We start from the raw sequence: 18,772 nt of genomic DNA, 5'->3' as shown, positions 1-18,772 counted from the left end.
AGCAGACCTCAGTGAGAGACTACTCACAAAGCGTGACGTTAAATGTGTATAAATCTTTACAGGATTAGGGCCTTAGACTTTTATTGAACTTTTTGGATTTTAGTGTAAAGAGAAGGGAATAATTTAAACTTGAATTGATCTTCCAACAGCTATCAACATAGTATGTTCAATCCCCATCAAATTATTTGCCAGGGTCATTAGAATAAAAAAAAACCCCAAAACACCTTATTGAACAGGTTTAGTTATTTTAAAAAACCCTTTTTGTAATCTCAAGTTTTGATCCTTTCAAGCAAGCCACTAATTTCCCTTTTTCTAAAAGGGAGGCACCAGCAGCCCAGACACTTGACTAATGCTGTAAAAGTGAGCCAATGTACATGAAAAACCGGAACAGTTTAAGGAAGCAGATCTCAGATTCAAGTTTTGAAGGAATAAGCAGCAAAAATCTTTTGGTTTCAGAACTGACAGTTTTGATTCCCAAAAAGGTTTTAAAGAGAGACAAGAAGCAAAACTATTAGAAGAGTCCTTTCACAATTTCTAGTTTATTCAACTCTTTCAATTTGTTTCATTTTAAACTCAAACAAATGTTACATTATCTCCTTTCCAATGAGCCTCTGCAGGATTTAATAAATTCTTCTATAGTTACATTGGGCGTCATCTGTAGGGTACATATGCTTCACTTTCCTCCTACCTCTGCAATTGTCCTCAATATGGGCTTAATTGTTAGCATCCAGACTGGCATTTTGTTACAGACACAGAGTGGGTCAGTAATCACATTTCTAACCATCATGCTTATTCTCATTAGCTTTTTACAAGCAGACAGGATTCTAGAGCCCTGGCCTCACTCATGGACTTTTTCCTAACAATTTGTAACACCCTCCCAAGTCTGAGTTTGCTTCTTGGTGAAGTTAGCGAAGTAAACACTGGTATATGCCCAAGAATTCAACACCTGCTGAAGTCACAGGCAGCTCAGTTGTTCAGTTCAGCTGTAGAAAAGACAGAAGATGATCTGTCTTGCATTGCAGCATTTGTCTCAGCTGTCAAAGCAAATTACACTAATGGGTACAAGAACATAGTGGTCAGTCCAAAAGGCAAAAGCAAATGTAACCCTTTAAGTCCCCCCAAAATTATCCAGAAACACCCAGCAATTATACCTGGACAGTGATATCTAGGCCACTGGGTGCTACAACAATATAAACGACTGTATAAGTATAAGCACATTTCAATAGCCCCATGAAAGGATTAGAGCTAATGCACAATGTGTAATTTAAAATTGAGAGGCAGAAGCTATGTCATTGACTAGTAGTGAAAGAGGACCAAAGTGGTGGGGGAGGAACCATTCAATCTGGTCTCTTTGGAGCACTTGAGATTACTGAACCTACATGAAGTGGGGTGAGAACAGTCCAATAGGTTGTACTGGAGTAGGAGATCTGTATCTCTCCATTTTTAACTTTATACATTATTTCCTTAAGTCTCATTACATAGCTTTATATGATTTTTACTTAGCCCAGTGAGGTAGCAAGGGTTATCAGGAGGTAAGATGTGCATGATTGCATTCCAATCAAGTTGCTGTTCCTCAGGGGCAAGTCAGATTAATAATTATTGATGACCAATTAAAACGGTTTAACTCCTAAATATTGCACCAGAAAGTGGAGCTCTAGAGTTGACTTCATATCTTGAAGAATTTGTACCGATTCACCCATGCCATTCAGAAAAGAAGAAGTCACCATTGGAGATGAGGAAAGTAATAGATTAGAGAAGACTTAAATGATGCAAACATTCAATTAGGTGCCCTCCCATGAATAGTTTAAGTTTCTCTCAGGGAAGCTATTTGCTTAACCTTTACAGGAATGTCTTCCAATACAGTGGCTCATCCAGGAGATTCCAGCATGAACATTTTATACTGGTCAAGTTGCGTGTTACAAGGCTGCCTCACTGTGCTCAGTACCTCATTCTGAAAGCTCACATGGGTGATTAATATTACACCCATGAATCAGCCACGAAGCACATTGAAAGGTCTTAGGACTCAATACTATTGGAAAATGATATTTTGTGACACCAGTAGTAGGAGGTCTCAGTTTCAGACTCCAAACCAGTTCCTCTCCCACTTCAATACAGTTTTAATGACTATCAATCCAAGAAACTTCTCAATAGCACAGGTACATATATGCCACATATACCTGGGCTTAAAGAAAAGGACAACCAAAACATACAAATTAAATAGCATGATTTAATTTAGTAGCAGTTTAATTCTGAATCATCTCTCCTTAAGTTAAAAAGTTATAATTAACTATTAACGTTAATGAGTTGAAACCTTCCAGAAAGCATGAATCCAAAAGGAAAAGTGTCCAGCAGGTGATCAGAGACTCATAGCTATTCTCCATCTTCATCACCTGCATCAGTCTCTTAATGGCTATTTGCTCAATGTCAGTTTTTATTTTCCAGAGGATGCCCCCTGGCTCTGCTACTTAGTGTGGTCTTCCAACAGGTACACAATTAGCTCATAGGTGGACAACACAATGGCTGTGTTTGGTATCTGCCTGATGAGCTGCGCAAAGAGTCCTCTATAGAAAGCCAGGTAGCCTTCCTCACGTGCTACCAGACGAGCCGTCTGAAAGAAAGTCTTGTATTTTGTGCCTTCCTCTCGCAGTCTTGTCCGTATGACCTCTGGGGGAAGGGGGGAAACAAACAGAGCACTAGGTTAGTGTCTCCAGTCAAATCCCCCAGCCCCAAAACACTTACAGGTTAGGAAAGAGCCTGCATAGCTCAGGGCAATCAGAACCTTACCCTGGACAAGGGAGATTCCTGTTGGATAATCCGCTCACCTACACTTACAAACCCTGGAGTCGCAGACACTGCTTGCCAGACAAGGCAGGAGGTTAAAATTGGTTTTCCACTTCCATGTAACACCAAACTGCACCATAAATGGATGGCTTGCTTATGAGGGCTGTTACTCCTCTGTTTCTGCTCACCTTCCTCACACTGTGCTTTGGAAAGAGGGTGCACAGTTAAGTAGGTCTGTGCTCTCCTCAAACGCGTATGGGGTGAGCTGCGGCTTGGTGGCATTTACCATGAAACGGAGGGAAGCCACTTTTGATTTGGCACAGCTATGGTGTTGTTCAAGGCCATAGCTGTGATCAACCGATGCACTTGGGCGGGATTCCAACTGATTGAACCTGAGAGGCGGCTTGCAGTACAGTGCTTTCTGTGAGGGGCCTGGACCTCTGAAACAAGCTTCCTCCTCTGCTCCAAAATAGCTGGGGTCCATTGAACGTCAGAACAGCTTGCAAGGTGCATCAATTTGTGTGGGCTGCTGTGGTGGGCGGCTTTGGAGAGGAATCAGATTTGTGGGGGAAGGATCTGCACGGTGTGTGGGCTGTTTAGCTTTATGGCAGCGGCACCTACTGCCTTAGGAGCCACTTGTAATTTGTATAAATCAAAACACGCCTTCTCCAAAAGGCAGGCTCTCTTTGGCCAAGTCACCCTAGATTTTTTTTTCTTACCTGACTCATTTGCACATTAATTTATATACTGTTCAGGTATGATGGAAGTCAAAAACAGTTTCTGTACAGTTGCAATGAAAAACTGGCCTCATATAATCTGTCTGGAGCGCTGTGATAGAGAAAGGCTTCTCATAGATTCAGAACATTGATGGCAATATGAAATCTGTATGTAGATGCATCCATTAAACAAGGTACTGAGGACAATTTAAAAAGGAAGAGAAAGGCCTGGAATAGAATTAGTCAAGGGTTTGGTGAATTGGATTTCATGGTCTTTTTCTCCCCCCGCTCTTTTCCATTTGTGATGTGATCTGTTGCCTAAAAGTTAGTGCCAAGAATGAGATAAAAGCCCAGAGTGGCATTTCATGGTAGCATCTAAGGGTATCAGACTAAGAATTCAAGCCATATTAACAGCCAGTATCTAGGGCTTTGATTTTAAAAGGAAGGAGAGAAGTTGGCAGAGAGAGATGTGCCGGGAATCAGACTGATTTTTCCATAAAGCACAGCATACAGCGGAATAAAAAAATACTGCTGGATAAGGAAAAAAGAGAATCATTGGCATTTTAGAGCCAGCCTCATTGCCCTGTTTCCATCTCTCACTTCAGCATCTTTCTCCATACTACCCCTTCTGTGTGGAATACCCATCAATTTTCATTGTCTGAGGGGAGGGTGATGATGGCTTGGCCAAATCCCTGCTAAACCCCTCTGCTGAGCTGCCTACAAGAGGTAGGATGGGCACCTAATTTAACCATAATGACACACACAATCCAAAATGCCGCAACCTTGTCATTTCCCAGCCCTTTCTCGCTCGTTGCATCTCTTCAGGACAGAAACAATAGTCTACTTGTTCTGTAAAACACTTGGCTCACTTTGAGTGCTGCATAAATGACTGGAGGTAATAAAAATGAAACAAACACACTCGTGCTCCAAAGAGCCTGTGAGGAGCTGGATGAGGCTACTAGTGAGAACCAGGGAGGGAGAGAGAAGAGTTAGCTTTCTGTAGCAAACCTCCTTCAGCAATTAGCTGTTTAGCTAGTTTGGGCTAATGGGAACAATGCTGAAGATCTGGGTACATAGACAGTCACTGCAGTAACATGGCATCTGTAGACATCCAGATTAATAAGAATATGACAGCACTGTCAGCCATAGATTGATACAGACTAAAGGCAACAGCTGTTCTACTGAACTGGTAAATGAGGAGTTTAACATACCATGCGGATAAGCAATACAGGAGGCACAGCCCTTAGAAACAGCAGCAGCAAACATCAGTCCAAAAAAGTTTGTGGAGGTCCTCTTGGTCCCATTAGTAGGGGAAGGGGGCAGCTGGACGTCCTTCAGGTGCTTCTTTAAACTTTCATAAATAGCAAAGCAGATAATGGTCTCCGAAATCCCAGCATAGGAGGCCGTCAAGCCTCTGTAAAAACCACGGACCCCTTCTGTCTGGTAAACGTATCTAGCACACTGCAAAGCATTCATCGGCTTTGAACCCCTGACTCTAAAGGGAGCAAATTAAAACAGGGTTAGAACAAGGCAAAACTCAGAGGTTCAAAAAACTGCACAGACATTACAAATGAAAAGTGACCCAGGAGAAACAAGAATGGCTCTCTGCTAAGTGTAGCGGCAGGAATTTTCTAGGAATGCCGTGCAGAGACTTTTAATGTTCCTTTCATTGCTTTTGGCATTGTAGTCACATTTCAAATGCCAGTAGCAGGACTTTAATGCTAAATGTGCACATTTGGCTTTTCCAATCAGATAATACATGCTTGTGCTAATCTTTCCAGCTCCAGTCCTGGCTCCCAGTCATAGTTTAGTGCAGGGGTAGGCAACCTATGGCACACATGCCAAAGGAGGCACGTGAGTTGATTTTCAGTGGCACGCACACTGCCCGGGTCCTGGCAACTGGTCCGGGGGGCTCTGCATTTTAATTTAATTTTAAATGAAACTTCTTAAACATTTTAAAAACCTTATTTACTTTACATACAACAATAGTTTAGTTATCTATTATAGACTTATAGAAAGAGACCTTCTAAAAACATTAAAATGTATTACTGGCACACAAAACCTTATATTAGAGTGAATAAATGAAGACTCGGCACACCACTTCTGAAAGGTTGCCGACCCCTGGTTTAGTGCTTTAACAACAGCACTATGGAAGGAGCATTGCTTTTTATTGAACTAGCAATTTCCTTCCGGTCTGATTGTGGCAGGGCCAGAGACAAAGGTCTGTATGTGGAATGATTCTTCAGGTAACAAGCAGCATTTAGTTCAAAGGTGCCACCTAGTGACTTACTGGAGTTAAGCTTTTTAAGTAATTTATAAGCTGCGTAAACCAACATATTTTCAAATACTTCTTGGTGAGTAATCTCGGTATTTTAAGGATCTTTCTGATCTATCACCCAACATATTCCTAGGGGGAAAAAAATGCTAAAGTCTATTTTTAAAAGTCACATTATTAATGTAACCTTAACTATAGCAAAGCTCTCGCTGTGGTACAATCCCTCATAGCTTTCACATCCATTAGTGACAGTGACTGTGAATCATTCAGCTCAAAGATTTTACTATCAATTTTTACGTAAGACTATCCTCTCTCTCTCTCTCTCTCTCTCTCTAGGACATATGGTTAGGAGTAATAAGGTACTGAAGGCGAGCCAAAGGACTTTAAACGCCTGAAGGGGACTCTAATTTCATAGAACAGTATAATGGCAATAAAACAGCTTCAATTATAGGAGTTTAAAAACTTGACATGGTTCAGAACGTAGCTAGCGGGCAGTTATGGAGGGTCCTGCATTACTGAACTAGCCTAAGAATATAAAATCCACTTCTGTATGATTTAGAGCCCATGTCAGTGCCTTGTATTGTCATCTAGGGGACACAGATTGGATGCTCAGTCCTGACCTTTCCCTCGTTGAGCCCTGTCTGAGTCTCTCACTTAGGTACTTGTGTGACCCTCATTACCAAAGTATCCACGTGCCTCACAATCTTTCATGTATTTAGGTTCAACACCACCACGGTGTGTGAGGTGGGGAAAATGGAGGACTGAGGCAGAGAGAAAGACTAAGTGACTTGTCCAAGGCTACACAGGAAGTCTGGGGTACAGCTGGGAACTGAACGTGGGTCTTGAGTCCCAAGTTAGCACCAATTGGACCACCCTTCCCCTCCTCAGTAGTGACCTCTCTTGTCAAATTAAGATACAACACTGATAGGCTTAAGCTGTACCCTGGTCATCTAACAGGACGGTGACTCAAAGGGTCTGGGAGTTGAATGGGACAGGGAATAGGAAAAGGTATCAGTGATGCCAGAGCCATAGATGGAATGGGCAAGAATGTGTGTTTTGGAGCCCCTCTTAACTAAGATGGCACCAATTTCTCTTGGTCGCTTACTTCCGCTCCAGCTGCATTCTGGTTTTCACCATCCATATAGGGTTCATCAGGGAATTTGTGACAAAAGCTGAAAGACAGAAAAAACAAAAAAAAACAGCGTAATCAAGTGGGATTGGTTGCTGCAATAACCATGACAATTGCTAAGCTTTAATGCTCTGTAGTCCCATAGGCAAGTTTCTATTTAGAGATTTCAGAACAGGAAGTGTAGGGAGGGAGGGAGTCAGTCAGTTTGGAACCAACACATTGCTACAGAATCAAAGCAAGTTCCCCTTGTGAGGTATTCATTCTCTCTACCATAGGACTTTGTGAAGCACTAAGGAATGGTATGATTATGTAGCCCATGTTACTGTAAACAGCCTTCTATGAGATTTAATATTTATGGATGGGTTTAACTTATCCTTAGAGATACAGGGAAATCCATGAACCAATCATCCATACCAGATAATCCAAGACCCTAGGTGGTGCTGTTGAGCCATCTCCTTAACTGAACCCATCCATGCTTGAGATAATTTGAGAATGGTTTTTAATGGGCAGTTCGGTGACTTAGGTCTGAGTAAGCTGGTGCAGTCATCCTGCAGTAAGTTTTCCCAGAATAGCAACGTACCTTCCCAACATGGACAAAAAGAGAGACTAAAAAGAATAGTCTAAAAACTATTATGATTGAGGACTGGCTGATTTCCATTAAAGTGCACATTTCCTTATTGTTCACAAGAGCATCATTAGAACATCCTCCTCCTCCTGGTCTGCAAATGGCAAACTTATTTTCAGAAGAAACATACACAAAGTTTTCCATAGTAAAAGGGCTCCTACATAAGATGAAATATACTTCAGCACTAGCACACTCACTCAATATAGTACCGCATGAGACGTTAGTAACTTCACTTCTTCCCACCCCTAAATCTTTAAGTCACAATTTCAAAGGCACTTATAACAACACGCAAATGGTTTTCTTTCCCCGGGAACGATGAAACATTGCTGTCATTGCTCAAGAACTGCAGTGCTTGGTCTATAACAGGGTAACATTTCTTTAAGACTAGGATTGTCAAAGGAGCCCAAGGCCCTGTCTATACACTAGCTGTACTGCTTGAACTATTCCGGTAGAGTCTAGCACTACAAGCCCCCTAGTGGGATGCGTTTATACTGGTAAATCTTATTCCTGTATGGGAAGGAGAATAAACTAGTCCAGAATAAGACATCTTTATATTGGTATAATTGTGCCTACACTAGGAGCTATACCAGCTTAAGTATTCCAGTAAATAGTTACAATTCTCCCCTGCTCTTGCCCCCCCAACATTGTTTTACTTGTGTAACTATGTCGACAGAGCAGGCCTAAGGGAGTTGTGTGCCCATCTCCCTTGGAAAGCCCCATAGGCTTATTTGAAAATCCCAGCTTAAATTCCTTGTTCCACTGGGTAACCCATCCAGTACGCTTCAGAATTTGTGACATATTGGACCCTCTACAGTATGCCAGTAGTTAGGCATTTCTTTATGTGGGGTGACTACAGCATGTACAAATCTTATGTGGGTATTCACATTGCAGGCTCCTCTAGAGTTTTATTTCCCCCCTTCCAAATACTTTACGGTGACTTTGAAAGTGTCCTCGTCAAAGCTTCCCACAACTATGTTATACAACTGGTAAAAAACAACCCTTGTTTGGAATTAATTCCTCCCTGGTTGAAACTGATACTCAGTTGTGTAAGTGGAGAGCTGCAGAAATAAGGTTTTGACTAAGCCTCTGCATGAACATTAACTTCTAGTTCTGCAAAGAGGGGTTCCTTAAGAATCCGTAGAGAAACTTGCCAAGTTGCCTCCCTGTTTTGAAGAGAACTGGACGTTTCTGGTCCAGCAGAGTTGATTTTCAACAGTCCTGAACTTTGATTCCTTAGGAGGTGCCCTGCCCATCATGGTTTCATGAACTCAGCCACCACTCCTGATCTCAATCTTTTATGGAGATCATTTGCTGGATAAAGGTTTCTTAGAAAGAATGCCCTTCTCCGTGGTGAGACCCAGCAACACAGTGGGTGCACAAACCCAGGGAGACCAAATGAACATTGTCAGAAAGATCTGGGCATTTTTGCACTATAATACGCAGCTTCGGTTTTCATTTGTGTTCTGATTGATACCTTGGTATGCTACCATATCAGGTGCCATTGTGCAGGGTACTAATACAAACATCGTTCCCTGTTTTATGCTTCATTGCCAACATTTTCCACTGCTTTAGCTGGGAAATGTGCTTGAGGCAGCCCTAGATGGCACCTATACTATACAGAGTACCATGTTGAAAGAATTAAGGATCTGATAGATAAAACTTCTTCATTGCCCTCTATAAAGAGGTTCTTGGGAGTGGAGTGGAAATGGTGCGTGACTGATTCTGAAGTAGGATCGACACAGGTAACCCGTTTCTGGAAGCACATTTGTACTATGGCAAGATAGCCCGGGAGACAAAGGGACACCCTCCATGCGATAACATACCTGCAGAGCCTGCTGAGCAAATGTGCACAATGTTGCTGTTGGGCACAAAAATGCCATTAAATCGCTCCTTGGCTTTGGAGTAGCATGCAAAGTAGACCGCCCTGTGCCAGGAAGAAGAGAAGAACTCGCTACAGAGGATAATCTACAGACATGCAATTCAAACCAGTCACTGCTTTCCTCCCATAGTCCAGACCAACGAGGTAGATCTCAGAAGGGCCTCAACATTATTGTTTCCATCTGCAAGGACTCAGCCTGCCAACCTACACCAGGACGCCTGCCTGTACAGCTACTAGGGCATCGTGCAATTCATAGCTTCTGTGAGCCAAGCTCACTATGCACAACAGGGACTCCTTGCATTCCTCCATTCCACCCATTCTATTTCAGGGACTCCCTGCAACTTCCCCACTGCTCCCTTACGTGTAGGGCTCTAACTCCCATGTCCTTCTTTCACCTCCTCAATGCCAGTGGCTCTGCCTGCCCCCCATTCCTCCCTCTCAATCTCCCCCCTGCCACCAGGGGCTCCAAGGGTCCCCCCCATTCCTCCCTTGGGGGAGTGTCTACCCCCCATTCCTCCCACTCCCCCCTCCCCACCAGCAGGGGTTCAGAGTGTTACCTCCCCATGGCAGGGGCTCTGTGTACACCCCTATCCCCCCAAACTAGGATCCTCCAATTTCCCCTCCACCAGGTGTTGTGTGCTCCCCATTTCCCCTTTGCAAGGGTCCCATTCTTTCCCCCCATGCCAGGGCTCTGTGCATGCCTGATTCTCTCCCCCGCTTTCTTTTCGGTCTTTCTGTCTGGGAGATAAATCATTCAGGGTATCAACACAGATGAAATACAGGTATTGCTATCCTGGAAAGCGTTAATGGGTGCCATTGATCAGTTTTATCTGTAGATCAGTGCAAAGGTGCTTGAAGCTGTGGCTAGTTTAAACAGATAGTCAGGGCTCCCCATGTCCCTCGTTTTCCCCCTTTTGGTTTTCCAATTTCCCCTCAAATAGAAGTTTTGCAATTGATCAGATGCAGCATCGAACAGTTACTGCATTACATACATAGACAAACAAAATGCCATCAAGTTGAGCCTAGGCCTCGTGAAGTTGGCCAATTAAATCCTGAATGGGAAGTAGCGTAGTCTTGCACACAGAGCACAGGACTGAGGAGTCAGGGGGTATGTCTACACTGCACCTGGGAATGTCTCCCCCTGCCGAGGGAGACAGACGTGCACTAGTTCTGCTTGAGCTAGTGTGCTAGAAATAGCCCATGCCGCAACATCCAAGCTGCTAAGCCACTCGAGTTTGGACCCATAAAGGTCAGATGGGTTTGTACCGGGCTGGCTAACCTGTGCCGCAACATCCACACTGCTATTTTTAAGCGCATTCGCTTGAGCAGAGCTAGCGCATGTCTGGCTACCTGGCTTGAGAAGGGTGCTCCCAGCGGCTAGGTGGCTAACCCCAGCTCTGCCACTAGCACACTGAGTGACTCTGGGTAAGTTGCTTAACCAATCTGCACCCGTTTCCCTAGATGCCATCTTCCTGGGGGTGCTGTGAAACTTACTCCATATTTAAACAGTACTTTCAGATACTCCCAGGGCAGTGCTAGATAATGTGTTAACGTGAGTCTGCAGATTTTTTCCACCCCCATATTTCTATTTTCCCAGTCTATGCCCAGCAAGTCACCTATTCTTGATATTCATTTAAAAACCTGGTTCAGTCTACATACTTTAAACAAAAATAAAAAATGGACTCTTGTACTAACAGAAACCCCTCTTTTTATGCAATACTCCACCAATCTCAAGCTCCCTCTCTGCAGATCAGTTACGTGAAAACAGTGTGTGAAACGGATAATGAAAAGCAAAGATCATAAGGAGCAGCCTGGATACACACACAGAGAAACAAAATGTACAGAAGCCAATAAAAATGCCAGAGGAAGCCAGATTTTTAGGCGCTGTAAACAGAGGCACTCGCTTTCAGTCTGCTGGTACACCTTTTCCCAGGGAGAAGGAAACAGACAAGGAGTTGAAAAGTGCTAGGCAAGTACTAAATAAGATTAATTCACACTCAGCTTTGACGTGCACACCTCAAAAATAATGGCTTGAATTTAATATATTTATTTGCGTCACACTTGCATGGCACTTTTTTCAATCCATAGATCTGCAACTCCTTTACAAAAAGGAAAGAGCTTCAGTAGCCCCATTTCACAGATGGGGTAACTAAGGTATACAGAAGTTAAGCAACTTGTCCCAAATCACTGAGTACATCTGTGACAGAGCTGGAATTAGAACTCAGGTCTCCTGCCTACTAGACTATGTGCTCTTATCACTGGCCAGCAGTTAGTTCATAAATGAACCATTTGGGCATTTTTTAAACTAGTTTAATAAAAACAGAGCATTTATAATATGCATAGTACAATCTTTGTGCCACAGCCTTAAAATGAACCTTTTTTTTTTTTTTTTAAATATGAACTGAAGCCTTTAAGATCTTTACCTTGATGGCGCCACTCCAACCAAGTTTGGACCCAATCCTCGGAAGAGTGACCTTGGTCCTTCTTTCTCCAAAATTGACCTAAAAAAATAAAAATGCAAGATCACTGACTACCTCTTCCGGTAGACAATAACCATCAGTCACAAACCAGGAGAACTGTGGTAAAAGATAACAGTATGAAAAAACTAACCTATTCGCTATCAGGCTGTGCTCTTTGGCAGAAAGCTGGCTGATTTAGCTATTGGCTTGAAAAAGCAAGCTAATGCGATAGATCTTAGGGGTATTACAGACAAATCTGCATTTGTGTCATATGAGAGCAGCTTAATAGCTCAATTGCTTGAAAGCTATTGGGAACTGGGTTATTTAAAAAGTTAATGGAGATCACAAGATAAGTCAGTTCTGAAAGACAAAAAAAGCGTTCATTCTCTCACAGCTATTCCTTCAGGGGGTTGCTTTTGTGGGGAAGTGGAGATTTCATTGAGAAGCAAAGGTGTGTGGGGTTGAGAGGCCTTGCTAAACGGTGCACCCCATCCCTTCAAATGGGTCACCAGTGGGGGGCTAACGAGCATAGGAGGCTGTGTTCCCTACCCCCTCTGCAGTGGGAGTGACACTGAGCTTTGGAACCTTTCCTAGTCCGGAGTCACCGACGCAGGGGTAGCCCGGTCCCCGTGAGAATCAGAGAACCATGCAGTTTTCCCCAAATGGGAGGAATGGGGAGATACAGACTATAGTGGAACTGCCACACACACTCTTTTTGGATGACCGTGAGAGTATTTTGGGGGGACAAAGAGGAACAGGAGAAGAACACATGGTCTGAGCATGGGGGGAGGATAAGGACTAGTTTCCAGAAGCGGGAACCTACACATTCTTACTTCCAAGGGGAAGCACATAACCCCTATTATGCAGCTAGGCGTCTAGTCTGACCAGGCATTACACACTCTGGTTTAGGCCTCCGAAGCGGACGCACAGAACACTGCAGTTCCAGTATTGTCAATTCCGAGCATTGAAAAAATCATGCGTTTGATATTGCAGAGCTTAAGTCTGCCTTAAAACTCATGAGATTTAAAAAAATAATGCTGGGATTCATTTTCTTTGCCTTCTGGGTTTTGAACCTTTAGGTTACACCTGGATCACGTTTTCAAGCTTTTCTTCGCAATTATGATGGCCAGAAATGTATTTTTCTAAAATGAAAGCTGAGATTGTCCCAATCACTAGACTAAGAGCTGGAGCTTAAAGACAGACACCAAATATAGTGAGAGTTGGCAACACTGCTGAAGATCAGTCCAAATTCTTGACCCTGAGTGTCGTTTTTCCCTCCCATGGTTTAAACCCAAATGGGTGAGATGAGCTGGCACCAATATAAAAAAGGGTAAATGATTTGGATGGCCCCCTGGGGACCCTGCAAGTTTTGTACAAGTCTGGCTCAAAAGCGTCCCTAGTGGAGAGTTTGATTCCAAGCAAGAAGCCTTGGCAGAGGGACATTTACAAGAAAGAAAATAACGATTGAGCCCTAGTAGGTATCCATGGATCATATTTCACCCATCAGCAAAAGCCACCTACGTTGCCATGGAGCTGCTTTGGATTTTAGTACGGTGACCTGCGAGGCAGTAGCGGCCCTCCTATTAAAAAAATCTTTATGTGAAAAACATGCGAGGAAATTCAAACAGCTCCTGCTTCCAAAGGTCCTTCACACATGCCCATTCTTTTGGTTGGAGTCTCCCATTTTGCAAAGTTTACTTTCCAGGTCATTAATGCTGCTGGCAACGTTTGCCGCAGAGCCCAAAAACAAGCTCATTAGAAAGCTTCTGAAACGCATCCCCAAAGCAGAGCCGAATATTCTGTGTAAACTCCGAGGCTAAGTGTCTCCTAGGAAACAGATCCAGGGATTGCTTGTTCTTTGTCACTTTAATAGTCACGACTGTGGCTTCCAGCTGAGGTGACTCACCAAAATCTGGTTTGCACACAAGCAGCTTGCTCTTCTGGGAGCATTTTCCATTCTGAAAGGTTCCACAGGCAAGTTTAACCCGGTCTGTCCAGGGCATTTATTTTCTTTCTAGCTTTAACAGTCAGTGTTTTCATAGCCAATGAACAACTCCCCGGGAGCAATTTTCCAGAGAGGCCTCTGGAGGCTTTTTCCCTTTCAGTGGAATTACTGATACCCCTCAAAGCACCTAGTTCACCCACCCCCAGCTCAGCAGTTTCAGGAGAAAAGGGCAGAAGGAATTAATGCAAAAGACCCAATTTGCTCTTCATCCTGCTTTGGGAGCTGCAGGATGACCATATTTCCCAAAGAGAAAATGGGACACCCCCAGCCGCTTGCCCAAGGCGGGCCCCTCCCCTCCTCACGAGGCTGTCATCCGTCGCTGGAACCCTGAGGAGGGCCCCGTCAGGAGGCAGTCGCCTGTTGCTGGAACCTTGCAGGGGGCCCCCTGTCACTGCTGTCACCTGTCGCTGGAACCCTGCCTGGGTGCTGCTGGCTGCCAGCTCCAGTCCCGAGGCCCCTGCGGCTGAAGCAGAGAATGTCATGGAGGTCTCTGGAAATCACAGAATCCATGACTTCTGTGACCTCAACGTAGCCTCAATCATGAAGAATCAGGTTCTGAACAGTGTGACTCCAACGATATAACTAAGAAAAATGCTGAACAAATCCATGCTCCCTCTATACTCCTTCATCCAATATTGCTATAGAGAAGGCAATTAGTCTTGGAAGGAAAGCGCACTCCTATTTATAAGAAACGCGCTTCAAATGTGGTCTCTGAAAACTTTCTTTGGTGGAGGTGGCAGCATGCGAGGCGTTTACACTTTCCTTGGAGAATGTGCCAAAGTCGTGGTTAACTGCAGCATCAAGGGGGTCTGATTTCACCAAACTGGGAAAGGGGACCCAGCGGCAAGTGTACACGGTCGCTTTAGGAGAGTGCACTGAGGTCCTACATGAAAATCAATCATTATAGACACTGAAGAATTTATTGTCTGTGAAAGACAAACAGTATGATCGAGTTGCAAGATTGCTTCAGACATCTGGAAAAGGAGCCAGGCAAGTGACTGAGTTTGAGCAGTTGCTGAAATGAAACGAGATCAAATGAATCAAGACCATAAACACTGACTTTAATGAGTTGATAAGGATGGTTAAAGGCTGACCCAGTTTTATCCAACTCTCTATTTCCTCACAAAGAACAACCCTGAAAATGAGAGTGGGTGAATACTATCAGGAGAGCTGGCTACCTTGAAATGGTTTTATTGGACTCCCTTTTAATCAGGATTGCTTTGTGTCGCAGGAGGGAGGGGAATTAGATGCATCCAAAATGCACTGAGTTGCTCCGGTTACCTTGGTTTTGCATCGTGTACTGCTCTAGACTCAGCAATCTGACAAAAAATATTATAAAGGGAGTCTTGGCATTTGGAGGATGGGGTGGGGGAGAAGAATTGCTCATCTAGAATACAAGATTCAAGTTGTGATGTGACGCAAGCCACACAGTTCTGCAGAGGACTTGATTGCCACTGTATTGTTATGTAATTCATGCAGCTTCACTGGGCAATGTGCCAAATTTATCAGTATTACATAAATCAACCAACGTATTTTGTTGGGCTTTTTTGGGGGGGAGGGGTGCACCAAAATGCCTGATGTAAACAAAAAAATCATGGCACTAAAATAAAGTGCAAATATTTATTTGCAAAGATCCACAAACTTGGTGCAGATTAGACTTGGACTTTGCTTTCTTCAGAAATGCAGCAGCAGAGACCTAGCCCTGGGCCTCAGGGTTATTGGTTAGGCTATACAAAACTGTTTGCTTGGGAGCACTGGCTTGCCTTAGATCCAATCTTCTTTTGTTGAATGTATGTCACGAAAAGATTAGGCTGAACAAACTACTGCTCCTACCAGTCTGCAGAGGCATCTGACAAACATTGGAAATTTTCCAACAGGGACATGCAGGGGGAGTTCCAACTCCCAGCTGAGGATTTATATGGGAATGACCATGTAACGTGCACTGGCTGAAACCACACATTAGTAGCAGACAGAAGACTGCTCACTCGGTCAGAAATAGCACAAGAGGAGGAAAGAATAGGGCTGTCTGAGGACAGTTCATGCCGTGTTTTCTAGCTGGACTGCTTTTGTGAAAGACGCTGTCTCCTTCCTTTTCCTTCTCCTCCCCCATGAGTTCCAGGGTGGAATGTCACAATCAGCACCTTTCATAACAGTGCAGAGAAGCTCTCATTTATACGCATTCGCCAGCATCCTACCTGTACCAGAAAGACCTCCAAATTCAAAAGATCACCCTAGACCTGCCAATCCCCAGGTATTGAGCCAAGATTACATCATTTGGATCCTGTTTGCATCAGTTCAGGTTCTTGGACAGAAACCAAGTCTCATCTAATTTGAAGCACGTAGCTGGGAATGTAAGAAGGGGGATGTGCATGAATGATGTGGCAAACGTGAAAGATAGGAAGCTTGTTCTGAATGTATAAAATGGATTGTTAGTTTTATCAATCTATTGTTTCAAAGAGGCTGGGAAAAGGATACCTGGCAGCCGGGGCGCCACTAGAAAAGCTCAGTCTTGAAGCTGCCAATTCTGCAGTTTTTGGCAGAATCTAAGCCTCAAAAGAAAGACTGGGATAGATTGCTTTGAAAAGCAATCCCAAGCGTACACCACTGCGCTACTGCCTGCAAACCCAGAGCAGCGGCGTGTTACACACCCCTTCACCCTCCAGCATAGAGGGGATCAGAGGTTAGTTTGGACCATTCCAATATTATTAAACAACTGCAGCCTAATACTCTAAAACACCGTGCCAGTCGAGCAATGCAAGGCACCACACGCTATGGCCTTTACACTCTTCCCTTCTTCACCGCTTGATGGGCTCTTGGGGGTTTTTTTTTTTTTGGTAGCAGTTTTTTTTAAAGTGAGTTTTAGGCCAAGGCCCCAGCCTATTTGATGGATGGATTCTGCCCATCAAAGCAACTGAACACCCACCCACACAGGCGGGGGGGAGGCCTACAAAACTTTAGAAAGGTGGGTACAGCCCATCAAAACAAAAGGGACCGACTCCCTGAAACAGGGGTGGGGCAGACCCCAGTTAGAGTGACAGTCTTGGAGCCCACGGTCCCTAGAACAGGTACACAGCACAGAGTAGCTGCAATGAAAGGTTTTTCTCCCATGCTGCTCCGGCTCTGAACTAGGACTGACACTGGCTCCAGAGATGAGGGAGGAGTTCTGTCTCCGTGGCTCACTCAGTCTTTCAGTCACACTGCCAAGACAGGGGCCTAGCCAGCAGGACTTGCCCATCACACTGCTCAGGTGCAAAAGACTGAGAAACACGAGAAATCCAAAAGAATGAACAGGGCAAGAAACCACATGTTCTGAGCTATAGGGAATGCTACGGAGGAAAGGCATATTTTTAATACTGCTCCTGCAAGCTGACATACATATCATCTGGCAAGAGAATACTACCGACTCTTGATCCTTGAGGCTTAATACTTACCGGAAAGCTTAGAGCCAATCAGTCTATTTAAAAATAATACCTCCAGACACTTATCCAAACCAATACTCTTTGGAAAACTTCTCAGTGCGGTTTTAAATAAGTTCCTTTGAAAAGTCAAAGGTAAAAATACATCTTGTGGAAGCAAAGGTTAATTCAATTTTTCGGTTGATGCTGAATACATAAGGCCCAATTCCCATCTCACACCAGTGTGAATCCAGAATGACACCATTCAAGTGTAAAACCAGTGCCAACGAAATCAGAGTCAAGTCCATTGGTTGCACAGGATGCTATGAATGACAGGAGCTGTACTCACTTTAGAACCCGGAGAAGTCCAGGTGATACAGATGACGGCCTGACCATTCCTTCCCCACTGATCGTCCCCAACTGGACTTGAGGATAGTAGACAGTCCGGAACGCTAGCCTTGAAGACTGGAGCCTGGTCTTTATTACTTCTAAAGGACATGTAACAATGGCACCAACTGTACCCCCACACCTGTAGGGCACAATGCAAACAGAGTACAGTATCAGCAAAAGAATGTCACATCAAAACACCACCATATGTAACAAGCAAAGTCCTTTCCCCTCCCTTCTCCCACCACAAGAAAGAGTTACAATTGTGTTTATGTCAATATCGGGAGAGAGGAATTTTTGGCATGGGGCAAAAGAGGAGGGTTCAGAAAGAGATTCAGGAGCACACTCTTCCTTGTCTCAAAAAGATTTAGTGAATCATTTTCTACTCAATGCTTGCATAAGTTACCAGTGGCACGAGGGTTCTGAAGGTCAACGAAACACCCACATCAGTAGCAACTGATCAACTCTTAGTCCCGTGTTCTATGTTCCTGTTTGTCCAGGTCACCCGCTCTTACTGTGCAAGAGAATTTGGTTTTCTTGAATGGAGTGGGGTAATTCCAGTTTTTAGTTGGTCACTGGAGCTATTACAAACAAGACTCTAGATTTATGTCCTTGAGGGATTCTTCCATCAAGAAAGCCTAGCTAGAGATGGTAAAAAATAGCAACTGTAGCGGACTGGGAGATCTTGTGCGGAAAGTGATGTGACAAAGCCTTCTCTCCTTCAGTCAGTCTAGTTTTAAAAAGCAGTTTATACACTCTCTTCTGAGAAGTGGTAGGTGGAGGAATCTCAGACCTCCAAGTTAATCAGTTTCCCTGAAGAACTAGCAAATTTTTGAGAACAAGACCGGGGGCACGAGAGGGGGGTAAACAAGCTATGTGGTCAAATCGGATGGATCCTTGACCGTGGTCTGGGAAGCTCATACGTAATTTATATATTAACGAACTAGAACACCTTTACTAACAAACAAACAAAAAACCCCATGGATTCCAAGCCTGTGCATTAGCCCCTATTCACAAGGGTCAAGAAAATCTTGTCCTTGACACAAACTGTTGCCACCTGATAGAAAGAATCAAAACAAAAAAAGTGTAATAAAAGCATTTAGTTTTATTTCAGTTTGTCG

At 43.9% G+C, this 18,772-nt stretch overlaps 1 protein-coding gene across 3 annotated transcripts in view; it reads right to left on the bottom strand.

Moving 5' to 3' along the window:
* Positions 1-520: 520 nt before the first annotated feature.
* Positions 521-18,772, bottom strand: part of SLC25A33 (solute carrier family 25 member 33) — a 35,560-nt gene continuing 17,308 nt past the window's right edge. For all 3 annotated transcript variants that reach the window (XM_065575067.1, XM_065575068.1, XM_065575069.1), the window contains 6 exons: positions 17,614-17,793; positions 11,829-11,906; positions 9,350-9,450; positions 6,878-6,944; positions 4,709-4,992; positions 521-2,664 (listed from right to left, as the gene is read on the bottom strand). In XM_065575067.1, the coding sequence (XP_065431139.1) occupies positions 2,462-2,664; positions 4,709-4,992; positions 6,878-6,944; positions 9,350-9,450; positions 11,829-11,906; positions 17,614-17,793 (913 nt within the window). In that variant the 3' untranslated portion in view covers positions 521-2,461. The remainder of the gene's footprint in view (positions 2,665-4,708; positions 4,993-6,877; positions 6,945-9,349; positions 9,451-11,828; positions 11,907-17,613; positions 17,794-18,772) is intronic.

This window comes from Chrysemys picta, chromosome 21 (genome assembly GCF_011386835.1).
Source record: "Chrysemys picta bellii isolate R12L10 chromosome 21, ASM1138683v2, whole genome shotgun sequence".
In the NCBI taxonomy this organism is placed as follows: domain Eukaryota; kingdom Metazoa; phylum Chordata; order Testudines; family Emydidae; genus Chrysemys; species Chrysemys picta.
The sequence above is the reverse complement of the archived record's forward strand: the minus strand, read 5'-3'. Positions and strand labels throughout refer to the sequence as shown.